The sequence below is a fragment of the Aulostomus chinensis genome, chromosome 11 (assembly GCF_037954235.1).
Source record: "Aulostomus chinensis isolate RoL2024-O1b breed Wild chromosome 11, RoL_Achi_v1.0, whole genome shotgun sequence".
NCBI classification, from domain to species: Eukaryota; Metazoa; Chordata; class Actinopteri; order Syngnathiformes; family Aulostomidae; genus Aulostomus; species Aulostomus chinensis.
Window position 1 is genome coordinate 13,597,201 of NC_141330.1, and position 26,880 is coordinate 13,624,080.

The following is a 26,880-nucleotide window of genomic DNA, read 5'->3' on the forward strand; positions in this document are numbered from 1 at the left end:
ATAGAGGAGGGAGCGGGATCCGGCATATATTGACAAAGATAAAGCAAGGACATCAATCCTACACGTGAACACTTTATCTATTATCGTTACATCATTTTCCCCACTGTCAGCATTGCCACGCTTGACTGGGTCCTTGTAAAGCCATTTGGTTGTACTGCTGATACAGCAAACCCACAAATGAGAACAGGTCCTCATCTGTAGGTGCTGTCTCTCCTCCACACGAGGCTGAGTCCCGCGACTCCACTCGTTGTTCTTTGAAGACGGTCAGTGTTCTCATTACCTTACAACTGTCAATACAACCTGAACTTATTAGTTGTAGGAATTACTATTAACTCCATTAAGGAAGGAAGGTTTTCCATGGCAGTCGTTTGTCTGCTTGTCTGACAGCAGTTGTAAAATAAGCTGAGGAAGTCAGAGCGCCTCCTGGTGGCAACAGGAAATGACATGTTGACACGTTAACTTCGTGAGGCAGAAAATGTTGTCATAGAACGTGGTACAGTTGTAACTGGAGTTCAGATTATCAGGGTTTTTTTCTCAAATGCCACACGGTTGATGTGCATACTTGCCTGAAGACATCTACAAGCTGAATTAATTTACAGCACCACCTAGCGGTCACAGGAAGTAAACCTGATGTAATAAACATTCGTTGATATACATCAAAATCCAGCTTTGTTTTCACACAATGCACAGCAACAGAGTAAATGCTTTTACGTTGCCTAATGGATGCAGGAAGTGATATTTGCAACGCATCACACGCGTTAGTCTGCTTTCGAGTAAAATCCACATGATGAGGTTTCACCTTCCTCTTGCTCTAGGGAACAGCCGCACACCACGACGTATGCAGGATCCTGAGTCTAGCTCATCACTGATTGTGTTACCTTGGGTTTGGCTAAAGGCAGCATGCTGGTGCGTAGATTAGCAAGTAGGTTCTGGGCTCAAATGCTTTCTGTTTGGAGTTTGCATATTCTCCTCAGGTCTGCGAGGGCTCTGCCCAGAGTTCCTCCCTTACACCAGAAACATGCTTGTTCAGTTTGAGGACTCTTAATTGCGTATTGGTGTGAATGATTGTCTGGCTCTATAGGTGAACCCTGTGATGGATTAGTGACTTATCCAGGGAGAGCTCACCTCTCACCCAATGGCACATTGGCTCCCGTGGCAAACTTGAAACACTTCAGAGGAAGTTCACGGTCTATGAGTGCCTCCCCAAAAGCTTGACGTCGAGGCTACAGGCTGTGAGGCTAAAAACATAGGGTCAGTGATGATTTCAAATCAAATTGTCATGTCCAGGCTTCAGGCCACGATGGACCAGCAGCAGCAGGAAGCAATTTATGGTTTTATAAAACTTTGTTATTTTTTACAATTGAAAATTGTAACTATTAACTCCAATAGGCGATTACTGCAACACTGTTTTCTTGTGAAAATCCAACAGTGTTTTGTGGACTGTAAAACTTCACCCAACCCTCCATGTGTATGAGGGTGAATAGATATTGACTGAATTTTCATACTTGGGTGACGTATCCCTTTAAACATTTAAGGTAGCAAAACCAGCAACAATGTTGCCTTCCTGCAGGCTATGCTATATCTTCCTAATATGGGAAAGGAAACAAAGGAAGTCGTTTGGCCTTGAAAACAACAGCATCTTAATTCCTGTTCCTTCAATGTTCCTCAGTGAGACAAAGCCAGAAGGACAACTTTAGCTTTAATGTGCCACCACTGACCCAGTTTCTCAAGTAAATGAATTGCAAAGTGAGTGTGCCTAAAGTCAGACTTGTTAGTGTATGCACTTTAAAACAGATGTCTTTAATCAGGGAGCACCATGAAAACCATCAGGGATGCACTTGTGCTGTAGGCCCCTAGCATCCAAAAAAGAGGAGAGAAGTGATGAAAGTGTGTTTGGCTTGTTGCAGTATTCCATTCCTTCACTAATACCCGTGTATACATTCCAACATCTGTACAGTCACCTCGAAATTAATAAACTACAGAAACAATTACATCATCATTCGTGAATGAATATGTCCTTGTGTTTTTTTTCCATCTTTTTTACTAAAACTTTACCATATTTCTAAGCAGAATTTAATATTAAACATTTGAGCATTGAGATATGCTGTTGTCAGATGCAGAGACTTGTTCAGGGGCATTTGGTTTCAGACACTGGTGAGTTGGGTTCCTGCACCTTTTGATTGTTTGTTTTTCCAGTTGACCCCCCCCCCCCCCCAAAAAAAATCAACATACTTTTTTAATTACTCATCAAAAACAAACATGATTTTAATAATGATGTGGTATATCAAAGAAAGTATATTATATCATTTATGGCTACTTTTCCTTTAAAGAATGTATCTGTCCATCATTCTGTCCACCTTGTTTTATCAATGAGCGGTGCCTGAATGCCTGAAGCCTTCCCCTGCCAGGGTGCTGCTGACTGCTGACGTTGACCTCTACTGGCCACAGCAATGCATCGCATTTGCACGAAGCTGCTGTGTATCCCTCAGCTGTGAGGCGCTAATGTACTAAACATTTAGTCAGTGTGAAAATAGCAAAGCAATTTTATTCATAAAGCACATTTAATGCACTGGGACAATTGTTTCACAAAGGATGAAAATACAGCAAAGTGAAATGATAGTGAAAAAAAAAAAACCTAAAACGTATGAGCTAAAATGTGTATTTCAAATCCCTGTCGCTGTCGAAGAATCGATAGGCGGGTTCTTTGTAGAAGCTGTCCAGCAGTCGTTGGCCTCATCCTTCCTCTCTTTGAATTCTGCGCCGTCTCCCTCATCAGCAGGTCTAACAGCGACGTGGTCTTGGCAGCGATCCTGATCTCGATCTTGATGTGGTACAGCTTAGTGCTTGTGCTAACACTACAAACCAAAGAGCAGCGTCATACAGTTACACTTTTTACCCGTTTGCTTTCCAGCCGAGCCGTTAAGTGCAAAGCAACCCATGTGTAACCAGAGGTAACCTATCCTTTGTGTGGGTTAGCTTTCGGTCTGGCCTCACAGTGGAAGTCTGAGCTGACAGATGGATAAAGAAGATGTATGTTATACCCATCTGTGGGTTTCTAATTTGTAGTTCTTCACGGACATTTCTGCTGTTGTTGTTAGTCAGTAGCTATTAGCTTCAAGCTAATTATACATGGCTGGCTCTGTCTGCATTCTGGTGATTTGGCAGAAATATGCTTTAGTAAGTCCAAGATTCTTGCTTGTGAGTACCTGAAAAGCAAAATACACTTTTGCCTGCATTTTTTCCTCTTCAAGTAGTTCTATTTAACTTGAATCTAACACAGTAACTTTATTATTGTCATCAAGACATTTAAAATTTCATCAAGGATGAGAACAAGTAGCCCAAAAATACTCCTAAATTCATCTTTATTATCATAAGTATCAGTCTAAAACAAATAGTGACAACACACAATATGTAAAGATCACAGGAAAATTATACAAATATATTGAGGATGTGGTGCTGGTTGTATAACAAAAGTTTCAACTTTGATGCTATATCCACTGTACATGAAGGATATATGAAAACATACAGTAGCTGAGAGTAATTCCCAAGTCATATTCCCAACAGTGTTCTTGTTTTTTGTTGAGGTAAGGTAACGTTAAGTTCATCGTATGAAGCAAAGTGTGATACAGGCAGTGATAGATTTTGCTATCAACATACAGCTAATGTTGATTTCAAACATGTCACAAAATGAAGATTACTTTCCTTTTGGATTTCTATAAAACTATTAATATCACTCATTATATGGGAAAGAAAGAAAGTTTGGAAACTATTTTCATTTATCTAAGTACACAAGCAATTCGAATAAAGTTGTGTGTTCTGAATTGTCTAAAGTACATTGCGGGATATGAAAAAAAGCCGGCAGTTTTGCTCCCTAGAAAATGTTGTCATTGCTGTAAATCCATAAAGCAGGTTTACATGCTAACAAAGAAAGGCAAATGTTTGCTTGATTCATCCACAGAGAAACAAACCAGGGGAAGGAAATATTTCGTCCTTTCACTGCTGTCCATTTAAAGGGGAGGCTGCCTTTCTAATTCTTGCGTTTGTTTGTTTGTTTGTTTGTTTGTTTGTTTTATCATCAGACAATCTCACATCAAGTTCCCTTTATGTTCCTTTGTTGGACATCCTGGAATATTTCCAAGTGGACGGATCAGTAACATCTGTGCCACTTGTAAAACTACTGACTCATCTTTATTTGCATTTTTATCCATCACTAGTTTCTTCACAATACCAGTTCTTTACTGTGTGAAATCTCTCCGTCCATCCACCCTTCCATCCAAAAAGCTGCATACGATAACAGGCTATTTTGATGAAAGTATTGCAGTATCCCGACAGGGTTTGCAAAGGCATGTACTGGTGCCTTAGAGTCCTGTTGTAAAATGGATTAGGACATCCACCCTGGAGGTACCATACCTGCATCGGTAGTGGCAACCTCAACATACGTGGAACAGTGTTTTTCCCACTCTACTGCACCTGAGATCTGGTTTGCTGCTATGTCACGTGGCCCTGCGGGAAGAAAGCAGCTGAGGTGGGACAGACACTTGCTGTGTTGTGCTGAAATGAATGGCTAAGTCCGGAGTGGAGTGATGCAATAAGATTGCTGACGGAACAAGAGGGAGACATTCATTTCAAATGGTCAGAGTGGTGCTAGTAAGCACCTCGTGCCTGGATTTGTGGGCCATGTCTGCTCCTTATGTGTCGAGGCGGCGTTTTCTCTTGGCTTTGTGTGCATACAGGAAGTACATAGTGTGCCCAGTGGTGATGAAGAGTACAGAAATGATGACTAGGATGCCAAAGTGCTGAGGCTGTGGAGCAGAGATGACCATTATGAAGTGGAGCAGGTCCATCAGGTAATTCATAGAGCTCTGTACTCCATTAACCACACCTCTCTCTGACTCACAGATGTTCTCTTGCAAGAGTTGTGTCACTGTCAGGTCGAAGGACCAGAGACCTAAAACACAAATGGCATTGGGATTTATTAGCTTACCCAGATAATCAGTAGCCAGGAGTTGCAACAGCACATTTTTAATTACCACTTGCAAAATATACACAGAAAAGAATATACACAAGGGAGACATGTTCTTTGAAACATTCGTCGGAAAAAATATAAGGACAACATTTTTTCTTTTTTGCTTATAAAAAGTAATAATTCTCGTCAGAGTTCTTGTAAAAAGCTAAATAACTCACTGAAATATTACTTTTTGCAGGGAGTATATCATATAGGATCAAGTACTTTGACTTTAAATCAAACTTAAATTACAAATAGTTAATAAAAAATTATGACTATCAAATTAGTGTATCATGAAGCATCCTGATGGTCCAGTGGTTATATGATGGAACTAGAATTGAACCTGCTCTAATATAAAGATTTGAAACCATTAATACAATCGTGAAAACCCCCAAAAATGTAATTGTCGCCAACATTTTTCGGGAGGGGACATTTAAAGAACAAAATGACTGCCCTCTAGAGGACAAATTCTGATAATTTATGTTGGATTATAGAGGTTGTTTTAGTTGTAGTTCATCCAGTTAGTTTTTTCACGTCAGTCTACTCACCAATACGTGCTGTGATTACACCCAGGAACAACAGGATAATGGAGATGTAGGACTCAGGTGCTGTATCGGAGGGCACATTGTCAAAAAGCAGAGTGTTGTTGGTCCAATGGATGGAGGAGCGGTCAGGTAGAAGCGGCTGATTGTTGTTTCCTCTTAGAAGATAGGTGTGTTTTTGTCTTTGGCTTGCCATCCCTCCGAGCTCAGTGGAGGAGTTAGAGGTAATGTAGGGCATCAGCAGGCTAAGATCCATAGGACTGCCAGGGGCGAAGACGGAGCACACGCACAGTAGCAAGCAGCTGAGGTGGAGGCAGCTGGAGATGATGCCAGTGTTCACGAGACCATAAGTTTTCCTCAGTCTTGTGAACATCACGGTTCCCATTAGCCCCGTGATAGCTGATACACCCATCAACAAACTAAGGAGGGAGCCACTTATGCCCTGAGTATAGGCATAGCCAGTGGTGATACAATCAAAGCCCAGGACTGTGGTGTAGAGAAAGGCCAGACCCATCCCCGCCAGGAAAACAGGCTGTCGATAGTAGGCTCTCCATCCGTCCTTGCAGGTGCTCACCAGCCAGCGGAACCGCCGGAAGCACAGCGGGAGGTCTGTGATTTCATTGAGGTGCAGGCTCGCATTGCTGTTGCGTTCGGTCAGGGGTTGAGGTTCTGCAGTGTTACCTTCCCCTGATGAGAAACAGAGAGCATACCAATCATTTCTGTTCAATAAGGGTGACATCATTGGTCGGAGCTCTGTGCTGTTTTTGCTCCATCTTTCTCAGACACGTACCTCTTACAATTAAATCAGTCTCAAGTGAAAATACAGGGCTCAAAGACAGCTGCTAAACATGAGCTGAGGACTGTGTTTGAGCAATTTACACCTCTGTCAGTCTTGACCGGTCAAGTCTATCAAGGCTTTAAATCCCTTTTGTATGTGTCTTGTTTCATAACCCACAGTAGTTAAGCTCATTCTTTCCACCAAGCTGTCTTCAATATTGTCCTCTACAGCTGGTGGGATTCCAGTCAGCACTGCTGTTCAAGTTGCTCCTGTGTGTAATCTGATAGCACACAGTAGTTAATCCTAATACCACAAATGCCATCAATATACCGAATTGAATTTTGCTGCTTAGCACCTGTTAGTCTCCATGGTGCTGGCACACTTGTTATTCCCCGTATGCACTTTTTTCTGGAAATTCATAACGTTAACATAATCACGCTTCTTACCTTGTGACCCCCTCCTCTCAACCCCTTGCAGAGACACCTGATCCACCTCCTCCACCGGCGGTTTGACGGAAAGAGCGGGGACGATGCGATAAACCCGTGACAAGAAGAAGAACTCCACTATGAGAGACACAAGGTTCCATCCCAGGATGAAGCCACAGCCAACTACATTTGAGGCCAGGGTCATGACCTGTCCCACTGCTAGAGGGGCCAGGATGTTAGTCACCTGATCTATCCGCCTCATGGTCGCATTCATTCCTTTTGTCAGGATCAGAGACACAGAGGTTAATGCGCTTCCACTGGAGAGGAGAGCTTTTAGACAGAAGCAGGCCAGTACTTGATTTAAACCCATGACAAACATGTGACACAACCGACATGTGCATTAAGTGCATCCTCTTACCAGCAAGGTGACCTCGGTTGTAGCCGGTGATAACCACAATCCAGTCCCTCTGAATGGCAATGGTCAGCGCTGTGCTTGCAAGGTTTGCCACATCTGCCAGGACGATCACCACCGTATAACAAACCACCTTGTGTAAGTTTTGCGATGCAACATGTTACTATGACAGCAGAGAGTAGCCACAAGCTCAGAGGCAGAGACAACAGGGACACAAGGACAGAGGGAACAACACCAGCACTAACTCCTCTGTATAATTATAACAGTGAGAATCCTATAGGCACATCAGCATGGTGTCAAATCATGAAATTTAAGTCATAGTCATGTATGTATTGTGTCTACTCACAGTAAGCCATCCATCCCAGATTTGTTCAATCCTTTGCTTATATGAGAACACCAACATGAGCACAATGCTACATACTGTCACTGAGATGTTCTGAATGAAAAGAGATGCGTGTGCAACTGAAATAGGGGACAAAAAAATGATTTCAGACTCTCAAAACAAAGATCATATTGACTTTAAAAATAACTAACATTAAGCTTGGCAGATATGAGTCAGCGGCTGTGAAACTTGTGCCTGGCGCCCTGCTGAGTTTTGGGTCTAGAAATCAAATCAGGAAGTGATTTACACTTGTGAACCCGGGGGCATGTAATTTACCACCTGGCAGGGTTGGAAAACTAAGATTGACAGCCACTGATTTATATCACTGTTATCCTCTACTGCATGCAAAAAAAAAAAGTTCAAACGGATGTCGTGCATACCTTTATTTCTGGGATTGCGATCCACCCAGTCTCCGATCAAAGCTCCAAGCAGGAGCACTGACCCAGCTACTACCAATCCAAACACCGCAGTCAACAGCAGGTTACGGCCATAGAGCTCAATCAGGAACACAGAGATTGCAAAGTGCCACATGCGGTCACCCTGTTAGATATAAGATAGTAGGTCATACCTATGTCGCTCTTCGCAAGATGCTATATTTGGATGCTGTCACACAGTTTGCAGTATGGAGTCTACCTTTTAAGTTTAATTTTCTTATCTATCGCTCCAGGAATGTGTTTCTGCAGGAAATGATTCTTACCCACATTGACAATGCTCCACTGACATAGATGAGAAACTTGGGACCCTTGAGGTAGATAAGAGCTGAACCTTACGAGGAAATGCAATGAAAATGGAATAAGAAAACGTGATATAGGCCGCAATCTCTTTGCTCTCAACTATCCAATGTAGAGTTCACCTGGTATACTCCTAGCTTTTCTGGCTCTGGCATTCCTGATGTCATCAGACTCAAACTCGACCACAACCCCACCGCACTGGGAGGAATCAGCTCGCTGGGACATAGCTTGCTTGCAAGATTGTAGTTTAAAGAACTGTTGAAGAAAAACATGTGGTCATACACATTTTTATTCTTTCATAGCAGCTTCATGCAAAAAAAGGCTCTGAGCTACAGTCTGTTGGGTACGTTTGCAGTACTTTTAGCTTTGCATTTAGCTTCATTCACACCAGTCACATCCTACTTGCTTTTTGTTGTCTTTTTTTTAGTAAGAAGCATAAATAATAACTGTCTTTAGTATTGAGATCAGATGAAAAACACAAAAAAAGCATATGAGATCATGTAAATCATCCAGATTGTGGGGAAGAAAAAGAAAAAAAAAAGCGTGGCACCCAGCATAGCTCCGTAAACGCAGTCTTAAACTAACAATAATTAAAGCCAAGGGCGGGTCAGTCACCTTTGTTCTGGTGTTACACTCGATCCTTTCTGTTGTTCCTTGCTGATGGATCTTGTGCCATGTATCCTACATTAGGATGTTCGTCTTTTCCTGAGAGCTGGAATTCAAGCTGTAGTAGTTTGAAAGGCTTAATAACATCACAGTGCTCAAGTGCACCATTGAATGAAAGTGCCAGAAAAGCAGAACAGGCAGAGGGACAACAAAGGCAGCCAGCATATTCCAAAGCACGTGACCCGGGGAGCACAATATCACTGTCCACGCACCCCACAAAAAGGACAACTGTGTAACTCGTATGACTCAAAATACGCACATGGTCACTGAGCACATACATGCACATGCTCTCTCTCTCTCTCTCTCTCTCTCTCTCTCTCTCTCTCCCTCTCTCCCTCTCTCTCTTACACACACAAGCGCAGTCCTACTCTCTCACACACCCACATATGCAAAAATATGCAATGCTACTTCATTCTCATAGCACCTGCAGGGAAAGGAGAAAACATGAAGGCAGGACAGTTAGATTATGTCAGTGTGATTTATAGGATGATGCATGATGACAAATGAATTTGTACAAATTTATGTACACACATTTATGCTTTTTTTTCTTCTTCTTCTCCTTCTGTAAAACTGCAAAGAGCAGTGATCCGTTTTTCTGCATTTGTCTCATTCATAACAAGACAGGAAATTAATTGTTGTCTTTCTTTAATCAAAGGAACCAAAATCCACTTCTAGACTCAGAGGTAATATCTTTCTCGGGGATAGTGTTGTGTGTGGGTTTCATCTTCATTTCCTCACATGTGTGGACTAAGACAAACAAACTGAATTTACTGCTGATAACACACCGTGCTGATGATAGGGAAAAAAATTGGGGAAAAATATGGAAAGATTCTTTTGTGGGTTTTCGGTTGAATAAATTATTCACATTAAACCATCGGATAAACATTCTTATCTACAAATCTCCATCTGAGAAATCATTTGCGTAGGGGTTTTGATTGTGTCTGTCTACGATGTACTTCTTCACGAAGCCTGTGAATCTGTAGAGAGCCACAAGAGGAATGGAGACGACAGGAAGTGTGGATAAGAGCACACAGATGACAAAAACCCAGTGAGGGTACTGCAGAACGTCAGCCAGGGGGAAGTTCACCTGTTGGGATAATGGCGGGTTATGTTCCTCAGTGTGTGTCAGATTTGAGGAAGCTGAACATAATGATGTAAAATTGTAAAAAAAAAAGAAAAGAAAAGTGCCTCACGTAATCTGGGTTCCAAACATTGTACTGTGGATGTTTTTCAGCCTCGATCACAACATAAGCAACAAAAACGACAAAGAGCATGGACGGGCTGATAAATCGCCAGGTAGCCTGCCAGTAGATGTTCGGCCTCCGACCTGCCATCCATTCGATGTCGTCGTTGAACCTACAGAGAAATGTACAGCCTGATTAAACCATCCAAGTTATTGATATTAAAAGATGTCAGGGATAAGAATTAAACCTATTTATTCCGTAGATGTAAACCACACTGATGATCTCAAAGAATGCGACGATGAGCAGAGGCATGGAGCCCACGTAGCTGTTGAATATCTCCAGCCAGTAGTTTCCTGAGCCCAGAGTAAAGAGGAGTGCGGCCGCGAAGGAGGTGAGACATATTAACCCTTTCAGGAGAGGACAGAAGAAAAAAAAAACACTTGATTAAAAATAAAATAAAAAAGCACAGCTCAATCTGAAAAGAAAACTAAAAAAAAACGTGTTGAGTTTTGTATTTGTTTGTTTTGTCTTTGTGTAGTCAGTGTTGATGTCACCACTGGTTTCACAGTTTTTACCACCTGTCCCCTGATGTTTTATGCTTTGCTCTGGTTTCGTAATTTTTGTGTGTGCAGGTTTTCTCTTGCTTGTGTTGTTTTGTGTTTCCTTTGTGTTTCCTTCCATGTTTTGTCGTATTTTAGAGCAGCTTTAATAAGGAATTTAAACCCTTTCACTAAGTCTGGCATTTTTTTAAACTCATGTTTTTTCACGTGTTTATTCATCCGTCCATCCATCCATTTTCTTCCTCTTATCCTGTTGAGGGTCGCAGGGGGCCGGAGTCTATCCCAGCAGCCTTAAGGTGAGAGGTGGGGTTCACCCTGGACAGGTCACCAGTCCATCTCAGGGCCAACACATAGAGACAGACAACCATTCACACTCACAGTCACACCTACAGTCAATTTAGAGTATCAATCAGCCTCGTCCCCTCTTGATGTCTTTGGACTGTGGGAGGAAGCTGGAGTACCAGAGAGAACCCACACAGGAACAGGAGAACATGGAGACTCCACACAGAAAGATCCTGTGCTGGAGCCGGGGTTCAAACCTAGAACCTCAGAATTCCTTAGTGTAGAATTTACACTGTCAGAATTTCATTTATTGAAATCTATTCCTATTTCAAGAAATGGGATATTAAAGGATTCATTATTATTATTTTTTTAATGTTCTCATTCAGTCAGTCATTCAGACCTTTAGACAGTATTTGCCCCATAGTGGGTCTGGGAGCCAGATTCAGCCCATCATAATGTTCTAACCCCCCCCCCCCCCCAAAAAAAAACCCAAATATTAATAACAGTCCTACTAATTAAAAGAATATGACTTAAAAGAATTACATTTTAAATCACTGTTTATGCTGTCTTTATATGAGTTATGCTTTAAATAAGTAGGATCTTTAAGAATTAATAATTTCCTCATAATTTGATCAGGAGGCTGAGTGACAGTCTGGGTCGTCAGTTTGTGAGGTGAGAAATAATATCAGCAGCAGCAGAGCCGGTGATTCATGGACAGAAGGCATTTTAACAGCACAGTCTGTCTTCAGTTTGAGTTTTGGCCCACGAAGGAAAAAAGCCCCTGGTCTGAACATTCCAAAGTAATTTGGAAGTACATGTGAATCATCTGTCTTATGAGTATTTAGACATCAGTCAGCTCATGTCTCTTCACATGCTGATGTTTTTCTCACTCCAGAAGAATAAAACCATATCTTTTCCTCAAGAAAAGTGACGCTGCATTTACATGACATTTTTATATGTTGTCAATATCACTGCCATAAAACCAGTGACAGGCTGCACGGTGGTGCAGTTGTTAGCACTGTGGCCTCACAGCAAGAAGCTTCCGGGTTCGAGTCCCGGCTCGGGCGCGGGATCTTTCTGTGTGGAGTCTCCATGTTCTCCCTGTGCCTGCGTGGGTTCTCTCCGGGTACTCCGGCTTCCTCCCACCGTCCAAAGACATCAAGAGGGGACGAGGCTGATTGGATTCTCTAAATTGACCGTAGGTATGAAAGTGAGTGTGAATGGTTGTTCGTCTCTGTATGTTGGCCCTGCGATGGACTGGCGACCTGTCCAGGGTGAACCCCGCCTCTCGCCCGTTGACGCTGGGATAGGCTCCAGCCCCCCCGCGACCCTTAATGTGTAGGAATAAGCGGAAGATGACGATGGATGGAAAACCAGTGACACCTGCAAAATGATGAAATCCATCCATCCATCCATCCATCCATCTATCCATGTTCTACCTCTTATCCTGTTAAGGGTTGCGGGGGGCTGGAGCCTATCCCAGCAGCCTCCGGGCGAGAGGCGGGGTTCACCCAGATGATGAAATCTCTTAATTGCCAAATACCACATGGCTTCAACAGATGGTTCAGTGTACCTGTGAATATCTCCTTAGGCATCCAGGGTGGAACCATGTGCAGATCCAGTAAGGGGGTGAGGACCCCCTCAAGATTTCCGAACATGGAGGACAGACCCAGGCTGAAGAGCATGACAAAGAAGAGCACTGCCCAAACCTGAGAGCCTGGCATGTTTATCACAGCTTCAGTGAAGACGATGAAGGCCAGTCCGGTTCCAGAGGCGCTCTGCAGGTACCGTGTATCGTCAAACACAAACCCCTCTACGCAGATTTGGAAAACATCTTTGATAGGAACAGATGTGACATACCTGGTCCAGGAAAGTCTGCAGATTGCAGGTTTTTAGATTGAGATGCTCAACCTCACCAGGATCAGTGGAGTTTAGATAGTTGAACCATTCGGCGTAGTTCTCAAGAGTGATGTTTTCATCAGCAATATTAAAAGCATTCGTCAAAGTCAGTATGTTCCTGTAATCAGCCCAGTTGAGAGCAGTCAGCGAGTAATGCACGCAATGCTGCTCTTAAAGAAAGCTTCACAAAACGGAACTGGCAATTGCTGAAGTAGTTTATGTAAGCAGTATGAGTGTAACATATCTTTTAGTACACTTTAGTGGTAAGACTTCCTCCCCTCAACTCATTTTAACTTTGGATTAAATTGCGCTCATCGTCAAGCTATAATTTCAGGAGCTTTTCGAGGGGTACTAAAGGGACGTTTGGATGAGTTTGTAATGATCATCTAAATTTCACAATAATGATAATGTACACTTACAGGCTTGATAAAAGTTACCATGGCGCACCGTAATTTGATCATTAAAATAGTTGATAATATGTGTATATATTAACAATTAATTTTAAAGGGATAGGACTCGATTCATGCTTTACTTCATCCAATGCCCTTTTGAACATTAATTATTAAATCAATTAATGGTACACACCAGTTTTGGCAGGCGTTGTAGTTTTCCTTTGCTTTGAATCCAAGAATGGCAAAAATAGGAATAGATGCATATAACGAAGTAAGACTGTTCACACAGCCAACGATCAGGGCGTCCCTCTCGCAGTTGTTCCTGCACAGAAAAAATATACTGTCAGTTTTCTGTCTTTTTTAAAAAAATTTTGCTCATGATGTCGTCTTTTGTGGATGTCAACATTACTTCTGCGGATTATAGCTGGAAAAAGCTATAAGTCCACCGAAAGCCAAAGACAAGGAGAAAAAGATCTGAGTTGCGGCATCCAACCACATTTTAGGATTTTTCAGGGTTTCCCACTGTGAAGGATGGATGGATTCCAGTCAGATTATGAGATTTTCAACATTAACACTAAATGAAAAAAATCGATCCATAGTGGATAATAAAAAAAACGTACATTTGGAGTGAAGAGATATATTAATCCATCCGTTGCACCGGAAAGAGTCAAAGCCCTGACCAGAAAGATGGTTAACACGAGATATGGAAAGGTTGCTGTGACATAGATAGCCTGTGGAAAAAAAATAATATTGTTAAATCCACCACAAACACACCCAATTTCAGGATAACGTGGATTCACAATGGTTTACATTTATTTCCCTGGACCACTGTACTGGTGTAACCCTTATTAAAACTGACTGCCAATATGCAGTTTGATTTTGAAAGATGAAAGATTTTCTTTTAGTCTGCCCCAGAGGAGAAAATACAAAAAGAGGGAAATCATTCTATGAATAGCAAACCTGAATTTATTGATCCAAATGATAACTCATGTTAGCCTCAACTACTCTTTAGAGTTCATTTTTGCATTGAGGTACTGTGATTTTTCTCTATAGTTCTGTTTTAGATCAAGTTTAATGTGATAGTTTGAACCGAAACCAAGAAACTTGCCAAGTTTTGATGTTTTGCAGTGTTTTACATGACAAATGTCATTCATGAGTCCCGCTTTTGCAGATCTGATTCCAATTAATAACCTGTGAGCAAGAATTCCCGCCGATGAATGATGATCTGTTGCATTGAGAGGACTTACCTTTCCAATAGTCTCAATTCCACGAATGAAGCAGACATAGACGAGGCACCAAGCTGATGCAAGACACAAAACCAGCCACCACTGTATGGAGCCACTGGTCTGGATGTTTGGTGTTATGTTCAGTGTTTCACGGTACCAAAAATAGTTCACGGCTGAACTCTTTTCACATTCACTTACATAGCCTGCATCAAAGAGAATCATCTTTATTAATGACTGGGCCCCTTTGTCTTTCCCCTCACTTAATATTCAGCATTTGTTGTTAATTTATATTATTAGGATAAAAGACTTACCAGTACGATTTGAGTTTACAGGGCAGTCTCTCCAGGGAAGTGGATTTTGAAAGGAGTGGAAAAAGTACCAGAGGATCCAAGCCAGGATCATGTTGTAGAACAAACCAACCAGGAACGATATGATCAAGGACGCCACGCCTGTGTGTACACAAATAGATGTCTTCCATCAGACATGAATGAAACTCGCACATCTGTTGGATTCATAACGGTTAAGTCCTGGGATTTTCAGCTTACAAGCACTGAATGTTTCCTTCAAAGCGGGGGTGGCTTTCAGACACCGACCCCTGGTGTTTTGTATGAAAAAACGCTCACACATCTGTCAAACTCACACTGTTGACTTGTGTTCCCACAGCAGGTAAATCCTGTGATTTTCAGTCTGCTAGGACTAAGTTTTCCCTTTGTATAATGTAGAGGAGGGAACACATCCCGGCAACTGAGAGTGTTTCTGTCAGATAGCGTTCCCAGAGCGACTAAGTCACAAGTCTCAAGTCTTTAAGTGATACTTCACCCGAAAAAAAGTGTTTATTTGCTTTTCAAGTTCTCAATAATACTGTAGGTGACAAACTCACAAAGATACCCCCCCCCCCCCAGCATCACTGCTAATTAGCTAATATATATTGGCGCTAATGGTGACTGAAAGCTAACAACAGCGTTGATATGACTTGGTGGAGCAGGTGGTAGGGCATCGTGAACCAAAAAGGTTTATAGTTTTTTTGAAATCTCAAATCAAAGTGGTCCTGGGTTACTGGACGTATGACGGGATAAAGAATAACTGGATTTTGCTGGAGGATGCACCCGAGAGATTATAAACTTACTTTTTTTTGACGGTTTTACTGTTGTTTTGCTCCTGTATGATTTGAGCTGTCAGTTGCCATTAGCTCCAAGCTAAATATATGTGGATGGCTTTTCTTGCTTTCTCAAGTCACAACCAGGTGATAGAGGAGAGAAGAAAAGTCTGTGAGTTCAACACGCCAGTTTGTCAGAGTGTGATAGGAACAAAAAGCACTTTAATTTTGAGACAACAGTAATTCTGCAGAAGAAGTGAAGATTTAAAACGAATGCTTCCTTACGTCGGAAAGAATAACATGGTATTGGTACTGAGGTTTCCTCATGGGACCATGATGTTTAAAAGCAGTCTATTTACAATCCTCCAGGCGCTGCTGTTATCAGGTAGCACCCATTGCATGTTGAGGTCGCTGTGACCTATGCATTTACAGTCATGCTTAACGCAATCTTTAACTGACATTCAATCGTTATAATATAACATTTTAATGCATAAAACAGCAATAATATCTCAGACAATTCCCTTGTACTCAAGTTGTCTCCAGAGACTTTTTCACAGTGTATTCAGGGGGCAGGCAGCTATAGTGGATCAAGGGGAGATGCCTACGTTTTGAGACAACAATGAAGTCGTGCTGAAACCATGCAACAAGGCTTAGCGCACCTTTAAGGTACAGTATATTCATTCTTTTTTTTATGGCCTTGTTAGTTTTAGGAGCTGGTACTAGACCCTGTAGAAGAGGACCGTAAGATAGCACTGAATCCACGCAGCTCCAGAAATCCATTTTGTTTTTATGTTTGTTTTATTGTAGCAGGTCGTTACAAATGAATGCATGTATGGGAAACGCTGATGATGTATAAAAACTGTAGATGGAAACGAGCTCTCTGCAATCATACGGGATTTTCTATTTTGTACATTGTGTTTTAGCATCTGGCTTCTATGTAGTGCCAATTACTGATGCCGGACAATCTCACCTAAACCTCCCAGATATGGTGAGATTGAATTCCACACTCCAATGCTTCCCATGCGAAGCCGTTGTCCGATGGCTAATTCCATGTGTAGCAGCGGAAGTCCCTCAAACACCAAGGCAATGGCGTAGGGAATCAGAAAGGATCCTTGGATCAAACAGTTGAATAGCAAGAACAAGAGTTAAAATACAGTGTTAGATGTGACATATCACCAGCAACACTTTCCCAGCTTTAGCCTTCATATTTGTTTTTGTGTGTGAAGGTGTAAAAAAAACCTTTTTCTCATTGCTTAAGGATGCGTTCTTTTTTTTAAATAGGAGTGAACTATACAAGTCAAAAGGAAAAAGGAAGACGAGTCACAGCTATGAAGAAAGCGAAAACTATGCAAGAAATTTTTTAAAAAGTGCGATAATCAGCTGCTTATGTGTTTCAACATGTTCGGGAAGAAAGTTGTAAATTTGTACTTTCTCTTGTTTGTATCATCACTTTTCTTAGAACTGTTTTGAAGCAAAAAGATTAGAATATCCCAGAGTAATATAATGTTAATATAAGAAATATTATTGAATCATTAACACAGTTTTAACACTTTTCTTGTGGAGTGGAGTTCCCTAGGAAGAGGGACAGAGCCAGACAGCTGCCAGACACACTGCCTGAGATAAAACCTCAGTTTACAGATCATAAAATCCTCTTACCTCCACCATAGATTTGACACAAATATGGAAATCTCCACACATTACCAAGTCCCACAGCAAAACCTATGCAGCTTAGCAAGTATTGAACTTTATTGTCCCATTTTGGTCGCTCATTAATCTCTTTGTGCTCATCACTTCCAGTTTCCGTATCCATCACTTGTTGGTCATTTGTCATATTTTAGCCGACAAACATTGATCCTTTCCGTCTGTCTGAAGAGAAGCTTGCGACCTGGTGATCTGTGACCTGTATGTGCCGGGAAACGAAGGGGCGGAACTTAGTTTATCAGCTTCTTTGTTCTTGTTGGCATTTGTGAACAATGTGGTTCGTTTGTTTAATTAAAAAAAACCACCATGTTATCATGATGATGATAACGGAGGCTTGCGATGCTGAATAAGTAACCAAGGAGAAAACTGCGATAGTAGACACGGGCTTTTAATTTATTGCGTAATACATTTTAGAATTGTTCTATTTGCAAAGAGTTTAGATGAATTCTGCCAAAAATCCCAAACAAACACCTGTCACACTGAAATAAAAAAAAACAAGTCGTAAAACAGCAAATTGCAGAAAACAATTGTGATTACAAATAATAATATGAAGCTGATCCAAGTTTGAATCTGTCCTTTAATGTTTAACAATACTGACCCCTGCTGGACAGTACGTATACCAACATGATGGCTGCAGATGACATTGTGCAGCATTTTTAATCACATGACAGGCTACTCTTAGTACTACTACTGTACAATAAAAGACAGTTTCACATGTCAAAGTCAGAAATGAGAGAGGTCAACCCTTTGGCAGGTAACAGGAGGCTAGGGAAGGAATACTAGGCTAGAGATTTTTTGGGCTCATCGTTCTCCTGAATTTCATCAGAAGTTGAGGAGAACTGCAATGTATTGCGCTTCCTCTTTGACAGTAAACATTTACACACGGCAACTAAAGGCACAGCGATGCTTGGGATTCCTGCCAATACGAAAATGATCACATAGATCCAGGCAGGGTATTCCTTTTCCTCCAGCACTGGGAATTTCTCCTGCAAAAAAAAAAAGAAAAGAAAAGAAAAAGACAAGACAAAAGAATGTTTGTTTGGATCTTAAAATAGAGCTTAATCCTACAGGAACATAATCAGTATACGTACAGACTCAGGATCCCAGGTTTTGTAACGGAGGTCTTCAGAAACTTTAGTGATGAAGTAAAAGATCAAGATGAAAACCATAATGAGTGGGCTGATGTATCTCCATGTTGCCTGCCAGAACAGGTTGGGTTTGTGTCCAATCATGAACTTGATATCGTCATTGAACCTAAGGAGACAGAGTTTATTCAGAACAACCTTTGCATTGGTGTGAGGACTCTTGTTTTAAAACCTTGATATTTTCTCTTTTGCGAGCAGAGGTGGTCATTTTAAGGGGGGATCAACACTTCCAGCACCTTCAGTATAATTTGTTAAGCGACTTTCTCGTGCACCATGACGGGTCAAGAGTTTTAACGGCTGCTGTAACTTTCTCTTTTTTCCAATGAATGGAATGCATAAATTGACCAAGAATATAAGGGCTTCCCACAACAACTGATACATGTTATTTTAATAATAGTCAGTTCTGCAATTATTTTTTCAACCGCTGGAGTTGCCCCCTGCTGGCCAGTAAAAGTAAAGCAAGTTCAAGGCACTGCAGCTTTGGTTTCATGTTCAAGCAGGAAAAATGTCAATTCTTTCCTACAGTCTTTATGTGAGAAGCTTTTAAGGCTTCGCTCTCACGTTTTAAAGTTTGGTCTTTTTTTTTTTTACACACACAGGAAGCTCTCTTTTCATTTTTGAGATGATTTAGTCTTTTCTGCTCCTCCCTCAAATGCGTTAACCCTAGCTTCTACTGGAGTCAGCTTTGTTTAAACAGTGGTGATTACATCTGAGTTAGGACTGAAATTCTTCCGAATACAAAATGCAAATAACAGTAATACAAATCCTGTATGAAGTAACTGCGGTAATATTCACATCCAATATTAAATAAATTATGATAATCACTTGTCTGTGCTGATGTATATTGTGCTAGGGGCTCTAACATTTCTAATAATATAATAAGATTAATATTAGCGTTACCTGTCAATACCATATATGTAAACCACTGAGATGATCTCACTGAATGCAATAACTAGCAGTGGGATGGATCCTCCATAGGTGTCAAACAGTGAAAGCCAATAGTTTCCAGAGCCTTGCACAAATATCAGACCCACCAGGCAGCACAGAATGCACGTTACACCTGAAAGAGGGACAATAAAGGGTGTAGAACTAGAAAACTTTTAAATTTGAAATGAATGACTCGCTGTGCCGTTACCGGTGATTGCCTCTTTTGGCCATTTCTTTGGGAAAACTTTGAGGTCTTGCAGTGGTACTACCACGCCTTCGATGTTACCAAACATAGACGACAGACCCAGGCAGAAGAGCATGATGAAGAAGAGGACGGCCCACAGCGGCGACAGGGGCATCTTGGTGATAGACTCAGTGAAGACGATAAAGGCCAAACCAGTTCCTTCAACACCCTACGCCCAAACACAGCAAAGCATCAAATGCATCAGTTGGGAATGCATTTTCATGAAAACTGAAGCTGCCACTGTAAATTGTCTTACAAAGAACTGGGGGAGTATTACCTCACTGAGAAAAGTCTTCAAAATGCAGGTCTGCAGATTCAGTTCTTGAATGACTTCTGGATGGGTTTCATTGAAATGTTGCAAAACCTGATCGTAGTTACCCTCGGTGACGTCACCCTCGCGAAGATCGAACGTATTAAGTAATGCCATGATGTTTCTAAAACCCAAGATTCATAACGTTGATTCGAGTCAATCGATTGTATGAGGTGAAAACTTATATAATTGGACGCCAGAAAAAAATAAACATTTACCCATTGAGACAGTCGTCAAATCTCTCTGTGGCTCTGAATCCAATGATGGTGTAAATGACGGTGGCAGCGAAGACAGATGTGAAACCATTGATAATAGAGATGATCACTGCGTCCTGTTCACAGTTGTTGCTGCAAGAAAAATATTTCATGTTTTTTTTTTAAGTAGAAAATGCATATATGGCATTCTAAATGATCGTAGGACTTTGAAAGAAAATCCAAACCTACTGTACTGAGTTGTAGCTGGAAAAGGAAATGAGACCACCAAAGGCCAGAGAGAAGGAATAAAAAACCTGAGCTCCTGCGTCCAGCCATGTTGATGGATTTGCGAGCTCGTCCAGCTGTATTTTTGGTGATTATAGATTAATGGTCAATGCAGTACATGTAATAAAGTAATGACAGAGTTTAGTTTTAGTTTTTTTTTTAAGTTTCGGTGGATTTACTCTATGTAGCCTGATATTTGGTCAAAGATTACATACAAGATACGGTTGTGTTATTTTGAATAAAATCTCTAGAATTATCTGCAGTAAAGTGGAACTGCTATCTTCATTTTGACAAATGCAACTTACATCAGGTATGAAAAGAAACTTCACTCCATTCAAAGAACCCTTCAGAGTCAATCCTCTAATCAGAAAGATGGTCAGCACCATATAGGGAAGGGTCGACGTCACATACACGGCCTCAAAGAAAAAGAAATCCATTATTATTGTTTGGTTTGATTAAAATGTTCTTTGTTATTGCAGAAATAATAATTCTGTACCTTCCCAGTGGTCTGAATACCACGAATGATGCAGACATACAGAAGAGACCAAGCGCAAACATGGCATAACACAATCCACCATTGAATTCCACCGTCTTCCTCAATCCTCACAGTTGTGTTTAGGGTCTCCCTGTACCAGAAATAATCCACAGGGGAGCTCTTCTCACACTCGGAGACAAAGCCTGACAGAATTCAGCAGCAATTACATGAAAATGAAGCAATTTTATTTCTATTTTCTGCAGAGGTACAGTATTGGTTGTAGTGCTACCTGTTAAATTGGCATTCAGGGGGCATTGACTCCAAGGTAGAGGCTCTTGAAAGGAGTTGAAGAGGTACCAAAGAATCCATGCGATGATTGTGTTGTAGTAGAGACTGATTGTCAAAGATACACACATGGAGGCAACACCTGTAAATATACTCTGTTGTAAATCTTTGAAGGACCCTCTCCCTTTTGGTACAGCAAACATAATGGGAAGTGTTGCTCACCAATGCCAGTCAAATATGGGTGGATTGTAGCCCACACTCCCAAACTGCCTCTTCTTAGACGCTGACCGATGGCAAACTCAAGATGAAGAAGCGGGATTCCTTCAAGAACCAGCAGGAGCAGAAATGGTATCATGAAAGCACCTGAGAGAAAGAAAACAGCAGGAGAAATAAAAGACATATACATGGATGTGGTTGGCTGAAGAGCTCCATGTTCTATCTAAATATATATTGAGTTATGCCAGGGTTGGCTGCTGTGCTTTTGTAGGAACATCAGCAAAGAATGCTGGGAATTGCGGGTTCAAAGCTCCTAAAGTTGCCAAATGAGCTGATGGTGTAATTATAAAGCAACTTTCATGTTTAATAGTTTCTTTATAACGTGAGCACATGTAACCAAAAAAATCATACAGCTAATGAAACTGAGTATATAAAACCATATAATAGTTGTGTTCCCTTTGTTTGACCACTCACAAAGAATCTGGTGATCGACCATGGCTGGGTTCTACTGAAATCACCACCCTAAGCCGTACCTGATGACCCAGCTCTTCCCTGGGACTCATTTGACGTCTGTTTGCTGGCTTTCAGACACTCCTTTCTAGCAGAGTCTAAGTGCACATGAGGAACAGTAGTTTCTTAATGTATTGGCATTGGGAGACAACGATGATATTGTGGCCACAGCTGCTCTGAATCCCATGTAGGACCTGAGGCACAAAATACACTACTTTGAATATTGCCAGTGACCCCAGAAGTCGGGCAAGTCTGACCAAACCGTCTGAGCTGGCTATTTGTGAATTCAGAGCTTTCATGGAGTTTCCTTCTTTCTGGATGATATGAAGCTGCACTCGCATTCTGCGGTACTGCAGGGCACACGTCCTATCAGGTCCTCCTCCGCAGTGACTCTAAACCCTCGGATATGTGCGCTAGGAGTTGAGGAGGCAGAGTTCCTCTCCTTCAGATTCAATGGCGCAACATCAAACAGGAGCTCATGTCACCACCAGTGGAGTACAAGAACTGAGGGGGGGGGGGGGGGGGGAGCCCTGGCCCTGGCCCTGGCCCTGGCCCTGGCCCTGGCCCTGGCCCTGGCCCTGGCCCTGGCCCTGGCCCTGGCCCTGGCCCTGGCCCTGGCCCACCTGTGGCCTCCTACTCTTGTTCTTAACAATATAACTGCTGGCTGTCAGTGTCTAGTCCAATATTTTATATTCAGGGGTACCTAAAGCACTAAAATTGATCTACGATCAGATGTTCAAGCCAAGATAATTTTTTTTAAAAATCTACAAACTATTACATTATAGCCAAAACACCAAATAGGCCCTAATGTTTTGTCAGCCCATATTTAAACAAAAAAAAAAAGCTTGAAGTAAAAGATATAGTGACAGTATTCTTTTATAATTTGATAGAGCTCATCGAGATCTTTAAACAATGAACGATATAAAACTCCTTTTCAGCCAAAATCTCACCGATGCCCCTTTTGCACCGAACCCTTGCAGTCGTTTCTATTTAAAGTTTACAGGCTTTGCCGAATGTCAATCCCTGAATAGTTTTTTTTCTTCCTCCGATTATGATCATTGTTATCAGCACTAGGTGATGTGAAATTGTGGTCATAAATGCTAAATGTATCAGCTACCAGGGGAGTACTCTCATGTCCCCTCCAGTGTCGAAAGTAAACCCTTGTTTAGGTGTCAATCATCTTTAAATAACATGAGCACATGGAGTCATAAAATCATAAAGCTGTGTTAAGCATGTTAAGCATGTAAAGCTTTACTACAGTCATGTGCCCTTTCCACTGAGAGCTGGTCAAGAATTTCCTGGTTGAGGATCGCTGACTTAGTTCTACTGGAACCTCCACTGGACCTGGTAACACAGCTGCTCTCTCCATAGAGTTCAGACACCTCTCTAGCAAAGCCACCCCCGTAACAAGCTGCAGTTGCACAGGTCTGATCCCCTTTGGGTGCCCAGCATCTGTGACCCCACCCCCACCACCAACAGACTGGATGATGGGACTCTGCACCGGCCCTGTCCCCCACTGCAGCGCTTGGGTGACAACCAGAGGAATACCCAGTGGGAGGGAACCCATGGGCAGATGCAGTCACACTAGCTTGCCCTCAAGGGGTGAGAGCCTCAGTGTCTTGCACAGGGACGGTGTTACTGAGTCACGGGACTGACCACAGACATCAGGCATGTCAACTGAAATTGTGTGTTTCGTCTTTGTGACAGATCGCTGCCACCACAGTTAAACATGCACCCTGGCTGGTGTAACAGTGAGCCTGGCTCTTTGGCTTTGCAGTTTGTGAGCCTGTTTGGTACCTTGTAGACCCGGGTTTGAGACCAGGTTGGGCTGACTACACCCTTCCTACAATATTCTAAGGTGTCAGTAGAGAAGATGCGATTTCTATGTATGCATACTCTGCAATTTCAATTCATTTTTCCACTGTGAGTCAAATTGAGAGTGATGCTCTGTCTTGCAGGAGTTCCCAGATCACATTGGCACCTGCAAGTTCCGGTTAGGGATGTTGGGATGTGCTCAAGGGCAAAGCAGTGGTGGTAATCTGGGTAGGGCTACTATTTATCCTGGGGATTGACAATCCTCCAGTCACAGGCACACTTGTTTACTGTATATTTAGGCCAACATGTTCAGTTCTGCTGGATTTACTTTCTGTGCCTTTGTGGGTGTCAGCAAGGAAGGGGAATCATGAGGCTGGTTCAATGCTAGTTAACCATCCAAACAAGCTCTAGGTTGTAGTTAGGGCTTCCACCTCAAAAATGATATAACGACTATGGGGTTGATAATTTTTTATGTACCTGAGCACATGTAGCCATAAAATCATACAGCTAATGCAGTTGGGTTTATTAAGCCATATACCAGTCAGCTGTCCTTGAGTGCTTATCTGGAATTTCCTTAGAGACAATCAGTGTTACATCTTCCAGCGTCTCCTAGGTCTACTGTTTGACTGATAATTTGAGGATAAATCTTAACTCGGAGAAAGGTGTCCAATATTAGACAGTCCTCATTTTTATACCCACTGATCCTGAACAGCAGTCGATTCTATCAATTTCATTTTCAAGGGAAAATATTTCATTTATCCTTCAGGGAGAAATTTGGAAAAAAAAAGTTGGTATGTTAATGTAAGATAAAAAAGTTGAAATACTTACATGTTCATACTGTCTACTTTACCCCTACTTTAATGTGAATGATTGGATAATTTCCTCTTCTTTTAAAAACAGGGGCCCTTTAAATGCATTGCTGATGGAAATATGACGAGGATAGACACCTTTAAGAGATTTAAAGTTGTTTTTTTCAAGTAGTAGTGGTAGTAGTGGTAGTAGTAGTAGCGGTAGTAGTAGTGTCACTCAAAACTATTGTAAGTTGTCACTTACCGCCTCCATGACTCTGACATAAATAGGGGAAGCGCCAGACATTTCCAAGTCCCACACAAAACCCCACACAGGTCAGCATGTACTGGGCCTTGTTGTCCCATTTCTGTCTGTCTCCGGCCTCCTCCTCTTCCAGCTTGTCCAGCTGCTCATGGGACAATATCCGGTCCTCCAGGCAGGGATTGGGTACTTGTAGCTTCATGATCTCTGAGACACTGTAGTATTGTAGTGATACAATGGCACACTGTACAGTGATGGAATGTATACTGAGACTCGCTCTGTACAGATCCTATATACTGAACCTCTGTCACAGACGGTCTGAGCTGATGTGTCAGAGAGCAGCAGCTGGAAGCGCGCAGCCTTTAAAACCACATCAGATAAGACCGGTGTCTTATCTGACGGCGAAGGTTCATGTCACACAAGTTATTGTTCTCGTGAGGTTACGGAGGAACATGTTTATGGGATTTACTGTTCGATAAGCTTTGAAGGGTTTGGCCTACTGGTAGGCAGACATGTATTTTTTAATGGAAGTGGTTAAGATCGTGCACTGCATGTTAACGTCACACGTGCAGTCACATTTATTGTTTTGTTCACCCCATCTCACATTTCTTCCGTTGAGTTTTATTTGATAAGTTTTTGCTGTTGTTTTTTGTTTGTTAGTGCAACAGACGCGATAAAAGTCATGTTGTACTGTTTTATTTCATTCAGGGATTCTGGTGTTGCAAGGTCAAATTCCAACTATGCCATGATTTCCAAGAGAACATTCATCAAACTGAGCATTAAATGAACGGTCAAATTGTCACTAATTGGGTGTGAACATTTAAGAAATTCAATTTGGGACTTCTCGAGCCAGATATTGTGAATTCCTCCGATATAATCTTCCACATGAATGCAAAAACTTCACTGTTTATTTACTACTCTATTTTATATCTTATTCTATTTCATTCCTTTTAAAATTTATTTTCAAGTATCTTTTTAAGTACATGTTTTTAATACTATATTTGTAGCCTTCTACTTTTCTATCGTGTGTGTGTGTGTTTGTGTACAGTACATGTTCTCAACTTGTGTGTTTATCTCTTCCTCTTGCTGTGCCTCCATATCTATAATCCATAATGCATGGGTGTAGGGGTCACACGTTTGATCATAGGTTTGTGCATATTTCTCTTATGTGATCATTAGAAATTCTTATAAATTCTAGCAGTTATTAACTTATTTATAACTGCCACTGGCATCATTTAATGTTTGATCACGTTCATGTGTGTCATACAAAGGAACCTATCGAGCTTGTGTGTGTGTGGTGTGTCTTTTCCCCCCCTTTTTATGGCCAGTATTTTGTGCTGATCCTCCTCACCCTTTATTGACGTTTCAATTTTTTTACCTCATATTTATAATTTCAACTTTTTCCTCTTTTTCCTTTTTCTTTACTCAATATTCCACAGAGATTTAGATTTTGAAAAACATCAAACAAATCCTTTTTGAGACAAATCTCTTTCACATCCAATGCCTACCAAGTTCTGTCGACATGAGCCGGGCATTCCAGTTCTACCAGCTTGAGCGAGGACCAATTGAGTCGGACTTTGAACACGACTGAGGCAGGACTCAAGAGGGGAGATTTGTTCTATTGGACTTTGAACGAGGCAGATAGGCAAGGTACACTGAATGTAGTGTCATGATGAATGAGCCCCTCCTTCAGACGCGGATATCAAAAAGAACAGTAAATCACCGTCGTCAGCCACGTATCTGTACTGTACCTGTCAGCTAAAAGGAACCAACCCTTTAAAAGTCAGTCCATGACCACTAATGCATAGAGAGGTTGTTGTAATGAGGCCACCTGTGGTACCAGGTGTTAGGTGCTGATTTGCTGGAATCTTTGTCTCATCTTGCCTGATCATGGAGCCAGTAAAGACCCCTTTCCCAGTCTAATTTGTCTGATGATTTTCACTCTGGACTTGTTACATGGACTGAGTTTTGACCTCTTGTTGTGCTCTGCCATGGCTCCTTGTTTTCTCCTTGTTCATGTTTTCTCACCAGTATTGATAGTCGGTTCCTGTTTTATTTTGAAAATCACTTCCCTCCTCTGTATTTGCTGCTTTTCCTGCCTTTGTCTATTTCCCTGCCTTTTTCAGGTGGTGCACCTGTGTCT

The 26,880-nt window shown here is 41.7% G+C and overlaps 3 protein-coding genes across 4 annotated transcripts; all 3 read right to left on the minus strand.

Annotated features, from left to right (window-relative positions):
* Positions 1-4,688: 4,688 nt before the first annotated feature.
* On the minus strand, positions 4,689-8,500 carry LOC147253484 (ferroportin). 2 transcript variants are annotated; one of them, XM_086218673.1, is made up of 8 exons: positions 8,398-8,500; positions 8,242-8,309; positions 7,925-8,084; positions 7,509-7,624; positions 7,169-7,295; positions 6,772-7,026; positions 5,554-6,234; positions 4,689-4,948 (listed from the first exon to the last, which is right to left on the minus strand). In XM_086218673.1, the coding sequence occupies exons 1-8, from the start codon at positions 8,498-8,500 to the stop codon at positions 4,689-4,691; spliced, it is 1,770 nt and encodes a 589-aa protein (XP_086074799.1). The 2 variants fall into 2 exon arrangements, with proteins under 2 accessions (XP_086074799.1, XP_086074798.1); XM_086218672.1 differs by having other exon boundaries at positions 6,772-7,067; positions 7,150-7,295.
* A 1,278-nt stretch (positions 8,501-9,778) lies between these two features.
* Positions 9,779-17,390, minus strand: LOC147253485 (sodium-dependent neutral amino acid transporter B(0)AT3-like). The gene is made up of 12 exons (XM_086218791.1): positions 17,237-17,390; positions 16,551-16,691; positions 14,796-14,933; positions 14,506-14,687; positions 13,879-13,989; positions 13,668-13,780; positions 13,452-13,580; positions 12,828-12,984; positions 12,541-12,745; positions 10,373-10,532; positions 10,135-10,297; positions 9,779-10,028 (listed from the first exon to the last, which is right to left on the minus strand). Exons 1-12 carry the CDS (start codon positions 17,388-17,390, stop codon positions 9,834-9,836), a joined length of 1,848 nt encoding a protein of 615 aa, XP_086074917.1. The 3' UTR covers positions 9,779-9,833.
* A 670-nt stretch (positions 17,391-18,060) lies between these two features.
* Positions 18,061-24,939, minus strand: slc6a19b (solute carrier family 6 member 19b). The gene is made up of 12 exons (XM_086218792.1): positions 24,741-24,939; positions 21,369-21,509; positions 21,151-21,288; positions 20,883-21,064; positions 20,692-20,802; positions 20,351-20,463; positions 20,126-20,254; positions 19,875-20,031; positions 19,562-19,766; positions 19,327-19,486; positions 18,373-18,535; positions 18,061-18,267 (listed from the first exon to the last, which is right to left on the minus strand). Exons 1-12 carry the CDS (start codon positions 24,937-24,939, stop codon positions 18,061-18,063), a joined length of 1,905 nt encoding a protein of 634 aa, XP_086074918.1.
* Between the last annotated feature and the right edge of the window lie 1,941 nt (positions 24,940-26,880).

Coding starts and splice junctions, on each gene's coding strand:
- LOC147253484 (XM_086218672.1), bottom strand. CDS start 8,500: ATGTCCCAGCGAGCTGATTCCTCCCAGTGCGGTGGGGTTGTGGTCGAG. Junction 8,310..8,397: donor AAAAGCTAGGAGTATACCAG/GTGAACTCTACA, acceptor TTTCCTCGTAAG/GTTCAGCTCTTATCTACCTC. Junction 6,235..6,771: donor TGAGAGGAGGGGGTCACAAG/GTAAGAAGCGTG, acceptor GTTTCTCATCAG/GGGAAGGTAACACTGCAGAA.
- LOC147253485 (XM_086218791.1), bottom strand. CDS start 17,390: ATGGATACGGAAACTGGAAGTGATGAGCACAAAGAGATTAATGAGCGA. Junction 12,746..12,827: donor TGCAGACTTTCCTGGACCAG/GTATGTCACATC, acceptor CGGTACCTGCAG/AGCGCCTCTGGAACCGGACT. Junction 10,029..10,134: donor ATGTTTGGAACCCAGATTAC/GTGAGGCACTTT, acceptor TTATCCCAACAG/GTGAACTTCCCCCTGGCTGA.
- slc6a19b (XM_086218792.1), bottom strand. CDS start 24,939: ATGAAGCTACAAGTACCCAATCCCTGCCTGGAGGACCGGATATTGTCC. Junction 20,803..20,882: donor GTATTCAGACCACTGGGAAG/GTACAGAATTAT, acceptor TTTTTCTTTGAG/GCCGTGTATGTGACGTCGAC. Junction 20,032..20,125: donor TTTGACGACTGTCTCAATGG/GTAAATGTTTAT, acceptor CTTGGGTTTTAG/AAACATCATGGCATTACTTA.